At 49.1% G+C, this 19006-nt stretch overlaps 1 protein-coding gene across 3 annotated transcripts in view; it reads right to left on the bottom strand.

Annotated features, from left to right (window-relative positions):
• Positions 1 to 19006, bottom strand: part of SLC2A13 (solute carrier family 2 member 13) — a 111515-nt gene that overhangs the window by 68875 nt on the left and 23634 nt on the right. For all 3 annotated transcript variants that reach the window (XM_060279395.2, XM_060279394.2, XM_060279396.2), the window contains exon 3: positions 10699 to 10907. In XM_060279395.2, coding sequence (XP_060135378.2) covers positions 10699 to 10907 — 209 coding nt within the window. The remainder of the gene's footprint in view (positions 1 to 10698; positions 10908 to 19006) is intronic.

Raw genomic sequence — 19006 nt, 5'->3', positions numbered from 1 at the left:
AAAGCAAAGGCTGCTGTATCTTTTAATCAACATTAATAATATCATCTTACCAGCACAGTCCAGCTATTAAGAATGACAATAGTGATGATGATGATGAAACTCGGGAGTTGTATGTTCTCTGTAATTCTTATTACAAAGCACTGTAATAAAGGTCAACAACTCATCAATATTCCCTTTTCAATGTTTATCAGGAATAAAATATATATGCTAGACCCCATTTTCCTTTCAATTAGATTTGTATATCCTCATATTTAATCTTCCATCAATCTACATAAAATAATTAGGAACAATTAATACGATCATCAATATCATTATACTTTATTTTGTGGGTGGGTGGATGCATTATTTGTTGTTTGTTGCCCAAAGCGTATCTTCTTCTTCTTTACATATTTTGGCTATTGTTGGTATGTGAGATGCAGCTGAATGTGCTATGTGCCTGCAGGAAGCTCTGGGCTAGGCAGGATCCGACGACAGCTCACAAGGGACACGCCCCCAGATGGATGAGTGTATGATTCATGTTGTGGGGTAGGCACAACCAGTTGCTTATTTAATTTCTTTTGAGCATTTCATAAGCAAAATAATTTAGACCAAAAACAACTTGAAGGTGGGAGTCCCCCATCAGGGAAATATACTATATGGGGTATTCCAAATGCTATTTGGGGGTTCAGGGATGGCTGAATTTCCCTTCTTTTGAACTTGTAAGCAAATAAGGAACTGGGAACTAGTAACCAACTTGAGCATTGTTTTTATGTAGCATCAGGGTTCCAGATCCCAGGGCATGGCATACAATACGTTAACTCTGCTGAAACTACATAGGCCTGGACTGGCTTAGAAACTCCCCAGGAGTTCTATATATGCTGCCTGGAGTTCAACGGAAGCCAGGAAGGATATAAAGGCACAAAATAAAACAGAACGGGCTCTGAAACAAACAAGGGTAAATTGCTCCTTCTAAGGCGGATAATGAAATGCTGAATGGCAAAATAAGGAAAGGGGACAGCCAGCTGAAGTAGAAACCGCCAAGGTATGTAGGAAAAGCATGTTTTTAAGAGTACTTAAAGAACCAAACTATCAGAAAAGCAGGACCATGGGGGCATGCTACCCTCATGTTGTGGCCAGTACTTGCAGCAGTAGACTGGTACAAACCCTCAGCTGCCTGGGGCTTAATGCTTTCTTCTCTTCAGCCTGTTATAGGATACTAAGAAAGGTTACTTACTTGAAGGCTAAGGCTTGAATCCTATGCACCTTTATTTGAAAATTAGTCCCTTTGAACAAAATACATACGTGAGCAATAGACATACAGTATATACTGAATATACATGCATGATCGGTGTATAACAGGTGTCTAAAAGCAGTGGGTGGCAGCAAAATAGTGTTTTCCAATGAGATACAAAGTGAAAGTCCATGCCATTTGGTTGGTAGAGTCATAATGATTTCAGTTTGTCTTTTTTTTTAATAACAATTCAAAAATATCAATGTGTGGCAAATGCCAAACTTTAACCTTTTCTGTGTTCATACTTCTAGAAATAAGGTACAGTATTGCCAAAATTGTAACTTCAGTTTAATACATCTGTTTGTACTCTTTTTCAAGGCTGTTGGTATGTAGCTATATCCAAACATTTTCTTGCTCTGCATTTACAAATGCTACAAGCTACTGGGAAAACTGTTTTCCATCATCATAGCAACGGAAGCTAAATACTATGAAGTGCAGCACTTTTGAAATAAAATGTGAATAAAGATGTTCTATAAAGGCATTTCCGTAGCTATTCACTTGTTTAGAATCTGCCATAAACTGTCATTTTATTCTTGCGTCTAACAGATCTAATTTAGTTTTAACAAAACGTTAACACTTCAGAGCTCCCTCTTAGAACTGCTTGTTCACTCTTATTTAAAAAATGCTGATATGCAAGAGAATAATCCAATAATCACTGAAGTCACAGAAAACCACTCGAACAGAATAGACCTTGAGCTCTATTTAGTTCCATTCTTTATAAGCAATCTTGTTGATGCAAAAATAGCACAATGTTGATATTGTTTGTTGTGAGGGACAGGGGCTATCGCGAAGTCCCTCCCCTCCTGAGTTCCAGCCCAGCCCAGAGCCCGGCTGAAAGCAGGGAAAGCTCCAGCTCAAGTGGGGAAACAGGAAGTGGTGTCCAAGGCTCTAGCAGGGTAGAGGAGCCATCGTCCCAGGTGGGACAGGAAGGAGGAAGAAAGGGGGGCAGACCCATCCCCCCAACTCCGGAATTGCGCAAAAAGCGTAGGGGAAAGAGGATGGGTCTCCCCAAGTTGTTATGCTGGCGAAAGACGCGCCAAACGCCATTCGGAGGTACTGATTCAAGCTGAAAAGATGTGTCTCTGTAAATAGCTCTACCTTTAGCACTGTAAATACGCAGCACCAATAAAAAGATAAAATGCAGAGCGGTGTAGAGTCGTTACTCTGAAGTAGTCCCATCCGGCCACTGTGACAGCTACCTCCGAATCTTTTTTTGGGCTACTTTGGAGTTGCCGGGATGAGCGCGCCAGAAGCGGAGAAATGGCGGCAGATCGCGGAGAAAGCCCAGCAGGACCTGCAGCAACTGGCGTTGCAGGCACAGGGGGAATTAAAGGCGGCTAAGCAAGAAACGGAGAAAGTCAAAGAGGACAGGCACAACCTTGCTGAACAGGTGAGAGCACTTCAGGAGAAAGAGCAGCAGTTAAGGGCGGTAGCCGTGGACCTCCAAAACAAGTTGGATGCAGAGAAAAACAAGGGAGGAGGGGGAGCCCAACTCCAAGTGCTGCCAGGAAGGAGAGCAGGGACCCTAGTAAGCAAGTTCAATGGAGACCCGAGGGAATATCATGGCTTTGAGACTGAGATCGTGTATGCTCTTGAGCTGCACCATGATGAGTTCCCTGATGATGGGCACAGAGTAGCGTTTATTGTGGAACACCTTACCGGGGCAGCCAGGGAGTGGCTTAGACCGTTAATCGCGACAAAAAATCCTTGCATGAAGAATGTCAAACTATTTTTAGAGGCTTTAAAAACCATGTATGCGTCTGATAGCCATATGGACCAGACCAAAGAGGAACTGCATAATTTACGACAAAGAACAATGACAGTTCGCGAATATTGGTCAAGATTCACCATGCTGGTGCACAGACTGGGGTGGGAACTGCACTCGCCTCCGATGGAAGCGGCGTTCTACCTGGGGTTGAATGAGGATGTGAAAGATGAGCTCTCGAGAGGTCCAAAGCCCAGTAATATGGATCAGCTGAGCAAAGCGGCTCTGGCGGTGGGGGTGAGACAGGAATCCCGGTGGAACGACAAGCAAGCAACGCGCGCAAAGCGGGCTTGGTTCCCACGGTCGCAGGAGAAGCCACTCCCCCAACAGCCATCTCACGCCATGCCAGGGGCCAGCCAAGACCAGGAACCCATGCAAATTGATAGCGCGCGCGCGCGGGCTTTTCAAACCCCAGCGGCGCCAAGACGCAAGGAGGGAAGAGGCGGGAATTGCTTTCTCTGCAACTCCCCTCAGCATCTCGTCAGAGACTGCCCACATCGCAGGGAATGGCAAGGAAAGGCGGGAACGGTTGTGCCCTCCCCCACTGACGCAGCACCACAGCAGGGAAACGAGACAGCCTGGCTGCAGGAGACAAGGGGCAGCAGCCAGGCGCAATCGGCAAACAACAGCCCCAACCCACCCACCCGCACAGCGAGGAACAGCGCCAGCCCACCCCCCCCCAGAGCAGGGGTGGTTCTAGAAGTGACGCTAACGCTCCCTAATGGGTATCCCCTGACGGTCCTCGCGTTAATCGATTCGGGGGCGTCGGCCAACTTCTTTTCAAGAAACTTTGCAGAAGCGCACCAGATCCAACTTCTGCAGCTGGATTTCCCCCTGCACGTCTCCACCATTGATGGCAGGGAGTTGCTGGGAGGGGCCATCACCCACCAGACCCCCCCCCATGAGAATGACGGTGGGGCGACACTCAGAGACACTGGCATTCAACGTCACCACCATCTCAGACCCCCCCCCCATCGTCTTGGGCATGAGCTGGCTGGCGCGCCATGACCCCTCCATCAGTTGGCACCAGAGATGCATCACGTTTGGATCGGACTTTTGTCTGGAACATTGCATGCAGCACCAACCAGGGGAGGGGCCTCCAATAGCCACGGTGGCCACCATGCACGTCAAGGGGGGTGAGGCGATACCCAAGCCGTACTGGGACATGCAGGAGGTCTTCAGTGAAGCAGAATCCAACCACCTGCCCCCGCACAGGTCGTTTGACTGCCAGATCAATCTGGTGCCGGGGGCCACGCTACCCCCAGCCAAGCTGTACTCCATGTCAGATCAGGAGCTGGAGGATCTGCGTGCGTTTATAGACAAGAACCTCAAGAGGGGGTTCATCAGAGAAAGCAAGGCAGCAGGGGGCAGCCCGGTCTTCTGGGTGGACAAGAAAGACACGCAACAGCGCCGTCTGGTGGTGGATTTCAGGCGCCTGAACAACATGACAGAACCGGTGGCTTTCCCAATGCCCAGAGTGGACGATCTGCTGACAGCGGCACGCAGGGGCAAGATCTTCACCAAGCTCGACCTGAGGGGGGCGTACAACTTGATCAGGATCCGGGAAGGCGATGAATGGAAGACCACGATGTTCACGCCTCTGGGCTCTTTTGAATATCTGGTGATGCCCTTCGGTTTGCAAGGGGGCTCAGCATGCTTCCAGGCCTTCATGCACCACGTCCTGGGGTCACTCCTCTTCAAGAAAGGCCTGGTCTTCCTGCATGACATCCTTATTTACTCCAATGACCCGGAGCAGCATGTGAAGGATGTCAGGGAGGTGTTGCAGCGCCTGAAGGAGCACCACCTGTATGTGAAGCTGGAGAAGTGTAAGTTTCACACCAAAGAGGTGGACTTCCTGGGCTACAAACTGTCAGACAAGGGGCTAGCGATGGACAAGGACAAGGTGCAGGCCATCCTGGACTGGCACAGCCCCAGGACGCGCAAAGATGCCCAACGCCTACTAGGCTTCGCCAACTTCTACAGGAAGTTCATCAAGAACTTCTCGCGGGTAACGGCTCCCATCACTGACTGCCTGAGAGGCAAGCAGAAGTTCAGGTGGACACAGGAGGCGCAAGCAGCGTTCGAAAGCCTCAAGAGGGTGTTCGCTTCAGACCAGAACCTGTTCCACGTTGAGACCGATGCTTCAGACAGAGCTTTGGGAGCGATCCTGTTGCAACTGGATGCCAACAGAGAGTGGAGACCCTGTGCCTTTTTCTCTAGAAAGCTGACACAGCCAGAACGCAACTACACGGTGTTTGATAAGGAACTTCTCGCGATCCATTCTGCGTTTAAACACTGGAGACATTTCCTGGTGGGCGCCAAGCACCCCATTCAGGTGTGCACGGACCACAAGAACCTGGAGTTCTGGAGAACAGCCAGGGTGCTCAACCAGCAGCAGATACGGTGGGCAGAGTTCTTCTCGCACTTCAACTTCTCCATCCACTACATACCGGGGGAGCAGAACGTCAGGGCGGATGCCCTCTCCCGCAAGCCGGAGTACATGGAGGAGGAGTTGCCACCGGCACCCCGACACATTTTCCCCCCATCAGCATGGTCCTGCGGAGCAGCAGTGGTGAGCGAGGCAGAACTCACAGCACTGACGGCAGCAGATGAGTTTGCCACCCGCATCTTCAGAGAGCTGCGAGGGGGGAGGGAGCAGGCAAAGGACTTTGCAGAACGTGGGGGGCTCCTTTTTTACAGGGGAGCCCTGTACCTGCCCACCAACCAGCTCAGAGGTAAGGTCCTCAAGCAGATGCACGACAACCCGACGGCGGGTCATTTTGGAAGGGACAAAACCACTCACCTAGTCATGAGACACTTCTGGTGGCCAGGGGTGCGGGAAGATGTTCGGGACTATGTAAGGGGCTGTGACGCCTGCCAGCGAGCAAAGGTGGTCAGAGCACCACCAGCAGGGTTGCTGGAGCCATTAGCCACACCGCACAGGCCGTGGGAAGTAGTGTCCATGGACTTCATCACCGACCTGCCGTCGTCCAGGGGCAAGACCGCAGTGTTGGTGGTGGTGGACCTCATGTCCAAAATGTGCCATTTTATACCGTGTGCCAGGGCGGTCTCTGCAGAAGAGACGGCCAAACTGTTTGTTGACCACGTATTCAGACTGCATGGATTACCTTTGAGAGTTATTTCGGATCGAGGCCGCCAATTTGTTTCCAGGTTCTGGAGGCGGCTCATGAACCTCCTGCAGGTGGAGGTCAGCTTGTCGACAGCTCGGCACCCGCAGACCAATGGACAGGCGGAGAGGGTCAACGCCATTCTGCAGCAGTACCTGAGATGCTACGTCAGCCAGAGGCAAACGGACTGGGTGGATCGCCTGCCACTAGCAGAATTTGCCTACAACAATGCGGTGCACGTCTCCACAGGGGTGTCGCCCTTTAAGGCCAACTACGGGCGCGACCTCAGATCTTTCCCGGAGAGGGAGGGGGAGGAGGAGGAGGAGGGCCCACAGGCAGAGGATTGGGCAGAGGAACTGGAGACGGTGCACCAGCAGCTCAGAGAACACTTAGAGAGAGCCAAGGAAGCGTACAAGAAGGGGGCAGATCGCCACAGGCGACAAGGGGAGGTCATCAGGGTGGGGGACAAGGTTTGGTTGTCCTCGGAGGGCCTTCCCACCAGAGGGAGGTGCAAAAAGCTGGCACCCAGACGGCTGGGCCCCTTTACAGTCACGCAACAGGTAAACCCGGTGGCATTCAGGCTGGCACTGCCAGAGGACATGAGGGTGCACCCAGTGTTTCATAGATCGCTGCTGTCGCCGTACAGGGAAAGTAGCAGGTTCCGAGGCAGCGAACAGCCCCCCGAGGGAGGGGGGGAGAGAGGAGGCAGGGAGCCACTCAATGAAGCAACGGCCATCCTTGATTCACGAAGGGGGGTGGGGGGCCTGGAGTACCTCATGGCATGGGAGGATGCCCCGCCATCCCAGAATGAATGGGTCCCAGCCACTCAGATACGGGAAGAATTCTTGGTGGAAGAATTCCACGCCCTCTTCCCACACAGGCCCAAACCCTGGCACATGGAAAGGGAGGGGGAGGGAGAAGGGGAGGAGGTTGCAGAGAGCAGTTCGCCATGGAGATGGGAAGCGGAGTTTGAGGACCCGGAGGAAGAGGTGTGGGCGTCTCCGCGGTCCACCCGGTCAGAGGAAGAGGTGGACTGGCAGCAGATTTTCACCCCCACCAGCTCTGAGGCCACGGACTTTTTGGGATTTCAGTCTTCCCAGGAGGAAGGAGGGAGCCAATGGGACTGGGGGGAGGTATTCACACCAACCGGCTCGGACAGCACGGAGTTTTTAGGCTTTCAGTCGTCGCCGACACCCGTGCAGCCTCTCGGGAGGGGAGAAGGGGGGCTTGGGAGGGGGGTGGATGTGAGGGACAGGGGCTATCGCGAAGTCCCTCCCCTCCTGAGTTCCAGCCCAGCCCAGAGCCCGGCTGAAAGCAGGGAAAGCTCCAGCTCAAGTGGGGAAACAGGAAGTGGTGTCCAAGGCTCTAGCAGGGTAGAGGAGCCATCGTCCCAGGTGGGACAGGAAGGAGGAAGAAAGGGGGGCAGACCCATCCCCCCAACTCCGGAATTGCGCAAAAAGCGTAGGGGAAAGAGGATGGGTCTCCCCAAGTTGTTATGCTGGCGAAAGACGCGCCAAACGCCATTCGGAGGTACTGATTCAAGCTGAAAAGATGTGTCTCTGTAAATAGCTCTACCTTTAGCACTGTAAATACGCAGCACCAATAAAAAGATAAAATGCAGAGCGGTGTAGAGTCGTTACTCTGAAGTAGTCCCATCCGGCCACTGTGACATTTGTATTTCAGACTGTGATGTAAATTCAAGAAATCTCCACCCCTGCATAATGAAATTTGTAGTAGTACTAAGGTTCATGTGCTGCCTATCCCAGCTTCATGTTAGGGAAGAGGAAATCCTAAAAATAGAACCCCTCTAATGCAGTGTTGACCACACTGCTTGACCTCAAAGCCAAAGTCATAATAGAATGAACACAAACAAGTTCACCGAATATCACTGCATTCAAAGCTCACTAAAACTGCTAATTCTGAAATGTTAAAATCTTCTGAGTTTTTAAGGAGGGAGGAACTTATCTGAAACGCTTCATCATGACTTTCCAAAGTCTCATGAGGAAGAAAAATATTGATAAATCAAAGTTTGAGAAGTCAGGGCTGCACAAATTTGAGACCAGACTTATCCTGCTAATATCTGTTTTTACAGGAAATAAGAATTATACATTAATCTGTTTATATCCACACGCTATAAATAACAGGTCAGTGTTTCAGAATCTGTTTTGTATCTTGAAAGGTAAAAGAGGGAAATCCTCTTATATCCTCTCATATCAGTGTCAAGAGCTTCTTCACCAAAGCAAAATTCACTTTAAGAAAAAGGTATTTTTCCTAAACCATTATTTGGGTACAGTACAAGAAGGAACTTATTGTGTCATTTTTAATAAACCCCATTTTACCATCAATGAGAAAAACAAAAATTGGTAATATTCTCAACAAACATTGAATCCCTTGAATCACAGTAATTTCATTTTATTTCCATTTTTAGAATAAAGTCTGATCCAAGAAAAAGCCATTACCCCAGCACATAATATTATGTTACATATTTAGTGTGCAGAACTGCAAGTGAGTAGATGCATTAAAAAAAACAACTTAACCTATGATTCAGTTTAACATTCTTATGTCAGACCCACATCTCTCCATGGAAAAATCATCATGGGCTAGACGCCAAACAGCAACATTAAGCAGCACAGTTTGGGCAAGCCCAGAGGATTTTTTTTTTTTAGGTACAGACCCCAGAGACTTAACACAAACAGCTCTTAAAAGTCCACATGGTTTCAGAAGTGGTTTCAATTCACAAAAACAGAAGCCAAAACCTCTTGGCATGCAGAACTAGTTGTGTGGGAGCTTTCTGGATCTCAGCCTAGATAACAGCCACAATCCAAAGAAACTGAAACACTTGCAAGGGGATCTGTAAACACAGGCTATAGAAGAGATAGGCTGTTTTTGCAGATTTCACCCCCTTTTCGCAGCACTGGGAACTGCTGTGGTAGAAACAGCAGTCAAACTACAGACTGTATTCAAGTTTTTCATTCTGTGCCATTATCTTGGGACTAAGTAATGAAGGCTTGGGGTGGAAAAGATTAACTCACTGCCCGCTCCACTTGGACTGCTTCACAGCATCCTCCTTACAGGGATACAGCCCATGTGTTGTTAACCTCAAGGCTGGATTACTGCAATGCCTCCACGTGGGTGGCCAGCTGGTGCAGAATGCAGCAGCCAGATTGGTCATGGGGGCATCTGGCTGACAACATATGAAAGCATTGTTGAAGAATCTGCACTGGCTGCCCATCTACTACAAAGCCAAGTTCAAGGTCCCTGTATTGAATTACAAAGCCCTGGACCATTTAGGTCCAAGCTACCTCAGAGACCACATTAACCCTTCTATCCCAGATCAGCCACTGGGATCATCTGCAGGAGTATCAGTGGACATTCCCCCTAGTTGGCAAGGCTCATTTGATAACAACAACAGACCAACCCACCTTCTCTCTGAAGAAGCATCTAAAATATAAATCCGCCTCTTGCATTTCCCTGCTACCGGAGATGTACTGTACGTTGCCAGTCCGTGTTTATATAATTTTTAACAGATTAAAAAACTTAATCCTGTTAAATAAACTCTAATAGAGACTGGTATAAATGGGGAAGTTCCAACATCACCATACACTAGTAGCATGGATTGAAAAGTTTCTGCCGTTCACGAACATGTTCCCTATGACTGAAGTCTCATTCCAGTTTGGTTATAATAAATGCACAGAAGTGGCTGTATAAGGAAAGTATACCATAATTTGCATGACCCAAAAGCTAACAGAAGCAACTCGCGAGAATTCAATATGCTAGTTGGAATTTGCCAGCCTTTATTTCTTTGTAACCATACTGGGAACCTCACACACCAAAACCCTCTGTGAATAAAGGGAGGCAACAAACTGAAAGGTCACTGTAGAATCCCAAGTTTTAATATCGCAATTGAAGGATATCAGAGCTAGGGTGCACTAGTGAATTATTCCTGACAAGCAATTATATAATTAAGTTGTGACAATTACAATATATACACCCAGTCAATTGAGAACGGAAGGAAAATTAGCCTTAAAATTATTAATTTGTTTGAAAAAGTATATATGGCTGATTATTATATTGGCTTCCCCTGTTTAACTGAATCCTTGAAACTCATTAGCAATTCTTAAAACAATTATAATTTCATTATGTTAAAGTATGGAACCAAGTCTGATATTAACATACTGTATTAATTTCTTCTGAAAATACTAATAGAATTCGATGTAGGATCAAGGCTGTATAAAGCATAAAGCTTAGTTTAATCTTATTTTCACTAGGAGTATGGTTAGAACTAATTAGGATTGCTTGAAACCATGGGTTGCAAATTATTGGGTCTTCTTGTGTTTATTGTTATTATGTATATTGTGATTTTATATTGTGATTTTAAGTTGAGAACTGCCCTGACACCTGCAGGTGCTATACAAATTTTAATAATAATAATAATATCAAATCTATTTCAAACTAACCTAAAATGCTGTTACACTGTCACAGCCTGATTGTCACTCATTCATAAATGTACAAAGAAAACAGAAATTCAGCCTTACCGGCACCAACTTCTTTTTCTTCCTCTTCTATGTTATTCTTGATGCTATCATATTCTTCATCTATTGTTTGGTTACCCCGCATCAGAGACAGGATTCTTCGCGCCTTTTGAGTCTGTCCTTTTTGAATAAGCCAACGGGGGCTTTCAGGAAGAAAGAGGAAGCCAAAAAACTGTATTACAGCTGGAACTGCCGAGAGGCCCAACATATATCTGGGGGAAATAAAAAAAACATTTTTAATGCAAATTTATCAAGATGCTCTCCATACAGAACAGCAAGGCTTTAAGCTGCTTTCTGAATACACTCAGTATTTCTCGAAATAAGCAGATGGAGGTAACATTGTTTTTATCCTGAGATTTCCATATCAGACGATTCCAAGAACTCTTGAACAGGTTTTCAGATGTTCCCTGCAGACATAATTTTAACTGCTGTTTGCAAATCAGTTATTTCAATTACTTTTAGATAACATAAACTTAGCCCAAAGTTAACCTATATTAGATTGAGAACTACAATTATTTACATGTATAAAACAGCAAAAAAGGCTGAACAAATGCAACCCAGGCCAACTAAAAGCCCACAACTACAGTGGCATGACAGCTGACATATTATTCTCTTCCATTATAGATCTAATATAGAAGACAATCACAGTTGTCATGTTTGTCAGACAGAGCTTGACGCATTGTAAACAACATTAATTGACAATGCCTTACATACTGAACCATTAACTATTTTTCCAAACTGTTCCACATTGGGGTGGAAGCATTCTTGTACTGTCGGTTTTCTTGGCATCAAAAATAAAACTACTTCATTCTGGGGGAGAAAAATCCCATTTCACTTTTGTCCCTTGATAAGTTAAGCTGCTGTTCCTGCTAAAATGACATTGATAAGTGTGTTACTTTTTGAATAGCAAAAATGTTCAGATACTTTAAGGTTTAATTAAAATCCTATGGATTACTATAGTACGCAAACACCAGCAGCATGTTTTAGGGAAGCTTTTAATGTTTAACAGACCATTGTATTTTAATATTTTGTTGGAAGCCGCCCAAAGTGGCTGGGGAAACTCAGCCAGATGGGCGGGGTATATATTATTATTATTATTATTATTATTATTATTATTATTATTATTATTTTATGGTTCAATTTTATCTTGGTAATTAGCATTCCAAAAGTTGGCCATTCTATTTTTCAAGATATTTACTGACTTTCAGGTTGCAATAACTTCTAACAAATGGTTCATTTTATTATATTTTAAATGTTTTTACTAACACGCAAGTAAGTTTTACTTTAAGTAAATGTTTCACTTTAATGTTACTAACGTGCAATATTTGTTCCTTTCACTATTATGACAGAATTTATTGTAATGGCAAGCGGAAAAAATTGATTCTGAAATCCACACCTACCAACTCATTCACTCTTAAATCAATTCAAGCACACTATTGCAATTTTCTATAAAAAGGAACTCCCTTCCCCTGATAATTCAAGTATTGTTTTTATTACAGTTCTGTTTAAAAAATACACAAACCATGCAAGAGGATATCTTATGGTGAGTTATTTGGCTATTACCCAGGGTTCTATAATGCATCCTTAAAGTACAAACAGGTTCTCTTCACTAACTAAACAGGCATGAAACTATACCATTTAAAAATACTTACCGGTAAGTACCCTGTAGGACCACCTCACAGAGTGGTCAACCAAATGTCCGAGGGAAGCCTGCAAGCAGGAGCTAAGTGAAACAGGGCTCTTCCCGTTTGTGATTCCAAGCACTGGGCATTCACAGAGACATGCAGAGGTAGAACACAGTCATCGCGACTAGTAGCTACTGATAGCCCTATCCTCCATGAATTTGTCTACCAGTCTTTTGAAGCCATCCAAGTTGGTGGCTATTGCTACATTTAATGATTTTTCTAGATCACAGACAGAAGATGGTCGATTCAAAACCAAGCAATTTTTATTATTATTATTTTTTAGCTTTGGGGATTCTTAAAATTAGTTCTCTGGGTAACAGAAGAATCAAGACTTTACATGATATGTGTGAGGGACAGGGGATATCGCGAAGTCCCTCCCCTCCTGAGTTCAAGCCCATCCCCGAGCACAGGGGAAAGCAGAGAGAGTTCCGATTCCAATGGGGAAGCAGGAAGTCGTGTCCGAGGCTCAGGCAAGGTAGAGGAGCCAGGGTCCCAGGTGGGACAGGAAGGGGCGAATAAGGGGGGGAGACCCATCCCCCCAACTCCGGAATTACGCAGAAAGAGGAGGGGAAAGAGGATGGGTCTGCCAAAGCTTTTGTGTTGGAGAAAGACGCGCCAAAAGCCATTCGGAGGTTCTGGAACCGACTGACCACATCACTCCGTGTAAATAGCAATGACTTCAGCACTGTAAATACGCAGCACCAATAAAAGAATAAAATGCAGAGCTGCGTAGCGTCAGTACTCTGAAGTAGCCCACTCCGGCCACTGTGACAGCAACCTCCGAATCCTTTTTTGGGCTACTTTGGAGTTGCCGGGATGAGCGTGTCAGAGGCGGAGAGATGGCGGCAGATCGCGGAGCAAGCCCAGCAAGAACTGCAGCAGATGTCGCTGCAGGCGCAGGGGGAATTGAAGGCAGCTAAAGAAGAGGCTAAGAAGGTCCAGGACGACCGGCTACAACTTGCGGAACAGGTGAGAGCGCTACAGGAAAGAGAGCAGGAATTAAGGGCGGTGGCGGTAGACCTCCAAAACAAGCTGGATGCAGAGAAAAACAAGGCGGGAGGGGCACCCCAAGTCCAAGTGCTGCCAGGAAGGAGAGCCGGGACCCTAGTAAGCAAGTTCAATGGAGACCCGAGGGAATATCAGGGCTTTGAGACTGAGATTGTGTATGCTCTTGAGCTGCACCACGATGAGTTCCCTGATGATGAGCACAGGGTAGCGTTTATTGTGGAGCACCTTACCGGGGCAGCCAGGGAGTGGCTAAGACCGTTAATCGCAACAAAGAATCCTTGCATGAAGAATGTCAAACTATTTCTAGAAGGTTTGAAAACGATGTATTCGTCCGATAGTCATATGGACCAGACTAAGGAGGAACTTCATAATTTACGCCAAGGAAATATGACAGTTCGCGCGTATTGGGCGAAATTCACCATGCTGGTGCACAGATTGGGGTGGGAACTAGAGTCACCCCCAATGCAAGCGGCGTTCTACTTGGGGTTGCATGAGGAGGTGAAGGATGAGCTCTCGAGAGGTCCAAAGCCCAGTAATATGGATCAGCTGAGCAAAGCGGCTCTGGCGGTGGGGGTGAGACAGGAATCCCAGTGGAGCGACAAGCAAGCAACGCGCGCAAAGCGGGCTTGGTTCCCACGGTCGCAGGAGAAGCCACTCCCCCAACAACCCTTTCAAGCCACGCCTGGGGCCAGCCAGGACCAGGAACCCATGCAGATTGATAGCGCGCGCGCGCGGGCTTTTCAAACCCCAGCGGCGCCAAGACGCAAGGAGGGAAGGGGTGGGAATTGCTTTCTCTGCAACTCCCCCCAGCATCTCGTCAGAGACTGCCCACATCGCAGGGAGTGGCAAGGAAAGGCGGGAACGGTTGTGCCCTCCCCCACTGACGCAGCACCACAGCAGGGAAACGGGAAAGCCTGGCTGCAGGAGACAAGGGGCAGCAGCCAGGCACAGTCAGCAGACAACAGCCCCAGCCCACCCACCCGCACAGAGAGGAGCAGAGCCAGCCCACCCCTCCCAGAGCAGGAGTGGTTCTAGAAGTGACGCTCACGCTCCCAAATGGCTATCCCCTGACGGTCCTCGCCCTAATTGACAGTGGGGCGTCAGCGAACTTCTTCTCGAGGAACTTTGCAGAACAGCACCAGATCCAGCTTCTGCAGCTGGATTTTCCTCTGCACGTGGCAACCATTGACGGCAGAGAGTTGCTGGGAGGGGCCATCACCCATCAAACCCCCCCCATGAGAATGACGGTGGGAAGACACTCAGAGACACTGGCATTCAACGTCACCACCATCTCAGACCCCCCCATCGTCTTGGGCATGAGCTGGCTGGCGCGCCACGACCCCTCCATCAGTTGGCACCAGAGATGCATCACTTTTGGATCGGACTTTTGCCTGGAACATTGCATGCAGCACCAACCAGGGGAGGGGCCTCCGATAGCCACGGTGGCCACCATGCACATCAAAGGGGGTGAGGCGATACCCAAGCCGTACTGGGACCTGCAGGAGGTCTTCAGCGAAGCGGAGTCCGACCACCTACCCCCACACAGGCCTTTTGACTGCCAGATCAACCTGGTGCCAGGGGCAACTATACCCCCAGCCAAGCTGTACGCCATGTCAGACCAGGAACTGGAGGATCTGCGCGCTTTCATCGACAAGAACCTCAAGCGGGGGTTCATCAGAGAAAGCAAGGCAGCAGGGGGCAGCCCGGTCTTCTGGGTGGACAAGAAAGACACGCAACAGCGCCGTCTTGTGGTGGATTTTAGACGGCTGAATTCAGTGACAGAGCCAGTGGCCTTCCCCATGCCCAGAGTGGATGATCTCCTGACAGCGGCACGCAGGGGCAAGATTTTCACCAAGCTAGACCTGAGGGGGGCGTACAACTTGATCAGGATCCGGGAAGGCGATGAATGGAAAACCACGATGTTCACGCCTCTGGGCTCTTTTGAATATCTGGTGATGCCCTTCGGGTTGCAAGGGGGCTCAGCATGCTTCCAGGCCTTCATGCACCACGTCCTGGGGTCCCTCCTCTTCAGGAAATGCTTGGTCTTCCTGGATGACATCCTTATCTATTCCGATGACCCAGTGCAGCATGTGAAAGATGTCAGGGAGGTGTTGCAGCGCCTGAAGGAGAACCACCTGTATGTGAAGCTGGAGAAGTGCAAGTTTCACACCAAGGAGGTGGACTTCCTGGGCTACAAGCTGTCAGACAAGGGGCTGGCGATGGACAAGGACAAGGTGCAGGCCATCCTGGACTGGCACAGCCCCAGGACGCGCAAAGATGCCCAACGCCTACTAGGCTTCGCCAACTTCTACAGGAAGTTCATCAAGAACTTCTCTCGCGTTACGGCTCCCATCACTGACTGCCTGAGAGGCAAGCAGAAGTTCAGGTGGACACCAGAGGCGCAAGCAGCGTTCGAAAGCCTCAAGAGGGTGTTCACCTCAGACCAGAACCTGTTCCACGTGGTTCAGGATGCGCCCCTACGCGTGGAGACAGATGCTTCTGATAAAGTTGTGGGCGCCATTCTGTTGCAACTGGACGCCAACAGAGAGTGGAGACCCTGTGCCTTCTTCTCCAGGAAGTTGACCCAGCCAGAGCGAAACTACACGGTGTTTGATCGGGAACTTCTTGCGATCCACGCTGCGTTCCAGCACTGGAGACACTTCCTGGTGGGCGCCAAGCACCCCATCCAGGTGTGCACAGACCACAAGAACCTGGAGTTCTGGAGAACTGCCAGGGTGCTCAACCAGCGGCAGATACGGTGGGCAGAGTTCTTCTCGAACTTCAACTTCTCCATACACTACATCCCGGGAGAACAGAATGTCAGGGCGGATGCCCTCTCCCGCAAGCCAGAGTACATGGAGGAGGAGGCGCCACCGGCACCCAGGCACATTTTCCCCCCGTCAGCATGGTCCTGCGGAGCAGCAGTGGTGAGCGAGGCAGAACTCACAGCACTGACGGCAGCGGATGAGTTTGCCACCCGCATCTTCAGAGAACTGAGAGGGGGGGGAGCACGCAAAAGACTTTGCAGAACGCAGGGGGCTGCTTTTCTACAAGGGTGCACTGTACCTGCCCACCACCCAGCTTAGACGTGCGGTCCTCAAGCAGATGCACGACAACCCAACGGCGGGTCATTTTGGGAGGGACAAAACCGCTCACCTAGTCATGAGACACTTCTGGTGGCCAGGGGTGCGGGAAGATGTTTGAGACTATGTACGGGGCTGTGACACCTGCCAGCGGGCAAAGGTGGTCAGAGCAGCGCCACCGGGATTGCTGGAGCCCTTAGCCATGCCACACAGGCCGTGGGAAGTGGTGTCCATGGACTTCATCACAGATCTGCCTTCTTCCAGGGGCAAGACCGCAGTGTTGGTGGTGGTGGACCTCATGTCCAAAATGTGCCACTTTATACCGTGTGCCAGGGCGGTCTCTGCAGAAGAGACAGCCAAACTGTTTGTGGACCACGTATTCAGACTGCATGGATTACCTTTAAGGGTTATTTCGGATCGTGGCCGCCAATTTGTTTCCAGGTTCTGGCGGCGGCTCATGAACCTCCTGCAGGTGGAGGTCAGCTTGTCGACGGCTAGACACCCGCAGACCAATGGACAGGCGGAGAGGGTCAACGCCATTCTGCAGCAGTACCTGAGATGCTACGTCAGCCAGCGGCAAACGGACTGGGTGGATCGCCTGCCACTGGCAGAATTTGCCTACAACAATGCGGTGCACGTCTCCACAGGGGTGTCGCCCTTTAAGGCCAATTACGGGCGCGACCTCAGATCTTTCCCAGAGAGGGAGGGGGAGGAGGAGGGCCCACAGGCTGAGGATTGGGCAGAGGAACTGGAGACGGTGCACCAGCAGCTCAGAGAACACTTGGAGAGAGCCAAGGAAGCGTACAAGAAGGGGGCAGATCGCCACAGGCGACCGGGGGAGGTCATTAGGGTGGGGGACAAAGTTTGGTTGTCCTCGGAGGGCCTTCCCATCAGAGGGAGGTGCAAAAAGCTGGCGCCCAGAAGGTTGGGCCCCTTCACGGTCACGCAACAGGTCAACCCGGTGGCATACAGGCTGGCACTGCCAGAGGACATGAGGGTGCACCCAGTGTTTCATAGATCGCTGCTGTCGCCATACAGGGAAAGCAGCAGGCTCCGAGGCAGCGAACAAACCCCCGAGGGAGGGGGGGAGAGGGAAGGCAGGGAGCAACTCAATGAGGCCACGGCCATCCTTGATTCACGGAGAGGGGTGGGGGGCCTGGAGTACCTCATGGCATGGGAGGATGCTCCACCGTCACAGAATGAATGGGTCCCAGCCACTCAGATACAGGAGGAATTCCTGGTAGAAGAATTTCACGCCCTCTTTCCCCATAGACCCAAGCCCTGGCACATGGAAAGGGAGGGGGAGGGGGAGGAAGCACGGGAGAGCAGTTCACCATGGCGCTGGGAAGCGGAGTTTGAGGAACCGGAGGATGAGGTATGGGTGTCACCGAGATCCACCCAGTCAGAGGAAGGAACAGATTGGCAGAACATTTTCACCCCTACCAGCTCTGACGCCACGGACTTTTTGGGATTCCCGTCCTCCCAGGCGGAAGGGGGGGGCTCGCAGGACTGGGGGGAGGTGTTCACACCAACGGGCTCGGAAAGCACTGAGTTCTTAGGCTTCCAGTCGTCACCGACACCTGGGGGGGACCTGGGGAGGGGTGAAGGAGAGCTTGGGAGGGGGGTGGATGTGAGGGACAGGGGATATCGCGAAGTCCCTCCCCTCCTGAGTTCAAGCCCATCCCCGAGCACAGGGGAAAGCAGAGAGAGTTCCGATTCCAATGGGGAAGCAGGAAGTCGTGTCCGAGGCTCAGGCAAGGTAGAGGAGCCAGGGTCCCAGGTGGGACAGGAAGGGGCGAATAAGGGGGGAGACCCATCCCCCCAACTCCGGAATTACGCAGAAAGAGGAGGGGAAAGAGGATGGGTCTGCCAAAGCTTTTGTGTTGGAGAAAGACGCGCCAAAAGCCATTCGGAGGTTCTGGAACCGACTGACCACATCACTCCGTGTAAATAGCAATGACTTCAGCACTGTAAATACGCAGCACCAATAAAAGAATAAAATGCAGAGCTGCGTAGCGTCGTTACTCTGAAGTAGCCCACTCCGGCCACTGTGACAATATGGTACTGAGGGCCATAGAATTGAAGCCATGGGTCTCCAAGAAAGCTAGCATGCATTTGCTATAGATCTTGCCACCCTGCAAATTACAATGTTGAAAGATAAAATCTGTATCTCCTTAATTCAATCCATTAGTAAATTTCAGATGGATTTGCTGCCATTATTCAAAGCCAATTAACATTCTGAGGGCACCAACTTAAAACCACAAAAAGGAAGATTCCAAGTGTGCAAAAACAAAGTCTACATTTAAATCATTTAGATTTGCATCTAAAATCATTGGTTTTAAATTAAAAATGTAATCTGTAAAATATAACACATTTGGATGGTTTCTTTGTCACCTAGTATTATTATTATTATTGCTGCTCCTTATTGTGATTTAGAAAGCGTAATTAATTTTTTGCACTAAAGAGTACAAAAAACATTGCCAGCAAAAATGTATCTATATCATGTGTGTATACAAATAAATATTTGTGTGTACT

The sequence above is a fragment of the Zootoca vivipara genome, chromosome 9 (assembly GCF_965207765.1).
Source record: "Zootoca vivipara chromosome 9, rZooViv2.hap1.1, whole genome shotgun sequence".
Lineage (NCBI taxonomy): Eukaryota > Metazoa > Chordata > Lepidosauria > Squamata > Lacertidae > Zootoca > Zootoca vivipara.
Note: the sequence above shows the minus strand (reverse complement) of the source record. Positions and strands in the feature narration are given on the sequence as shown.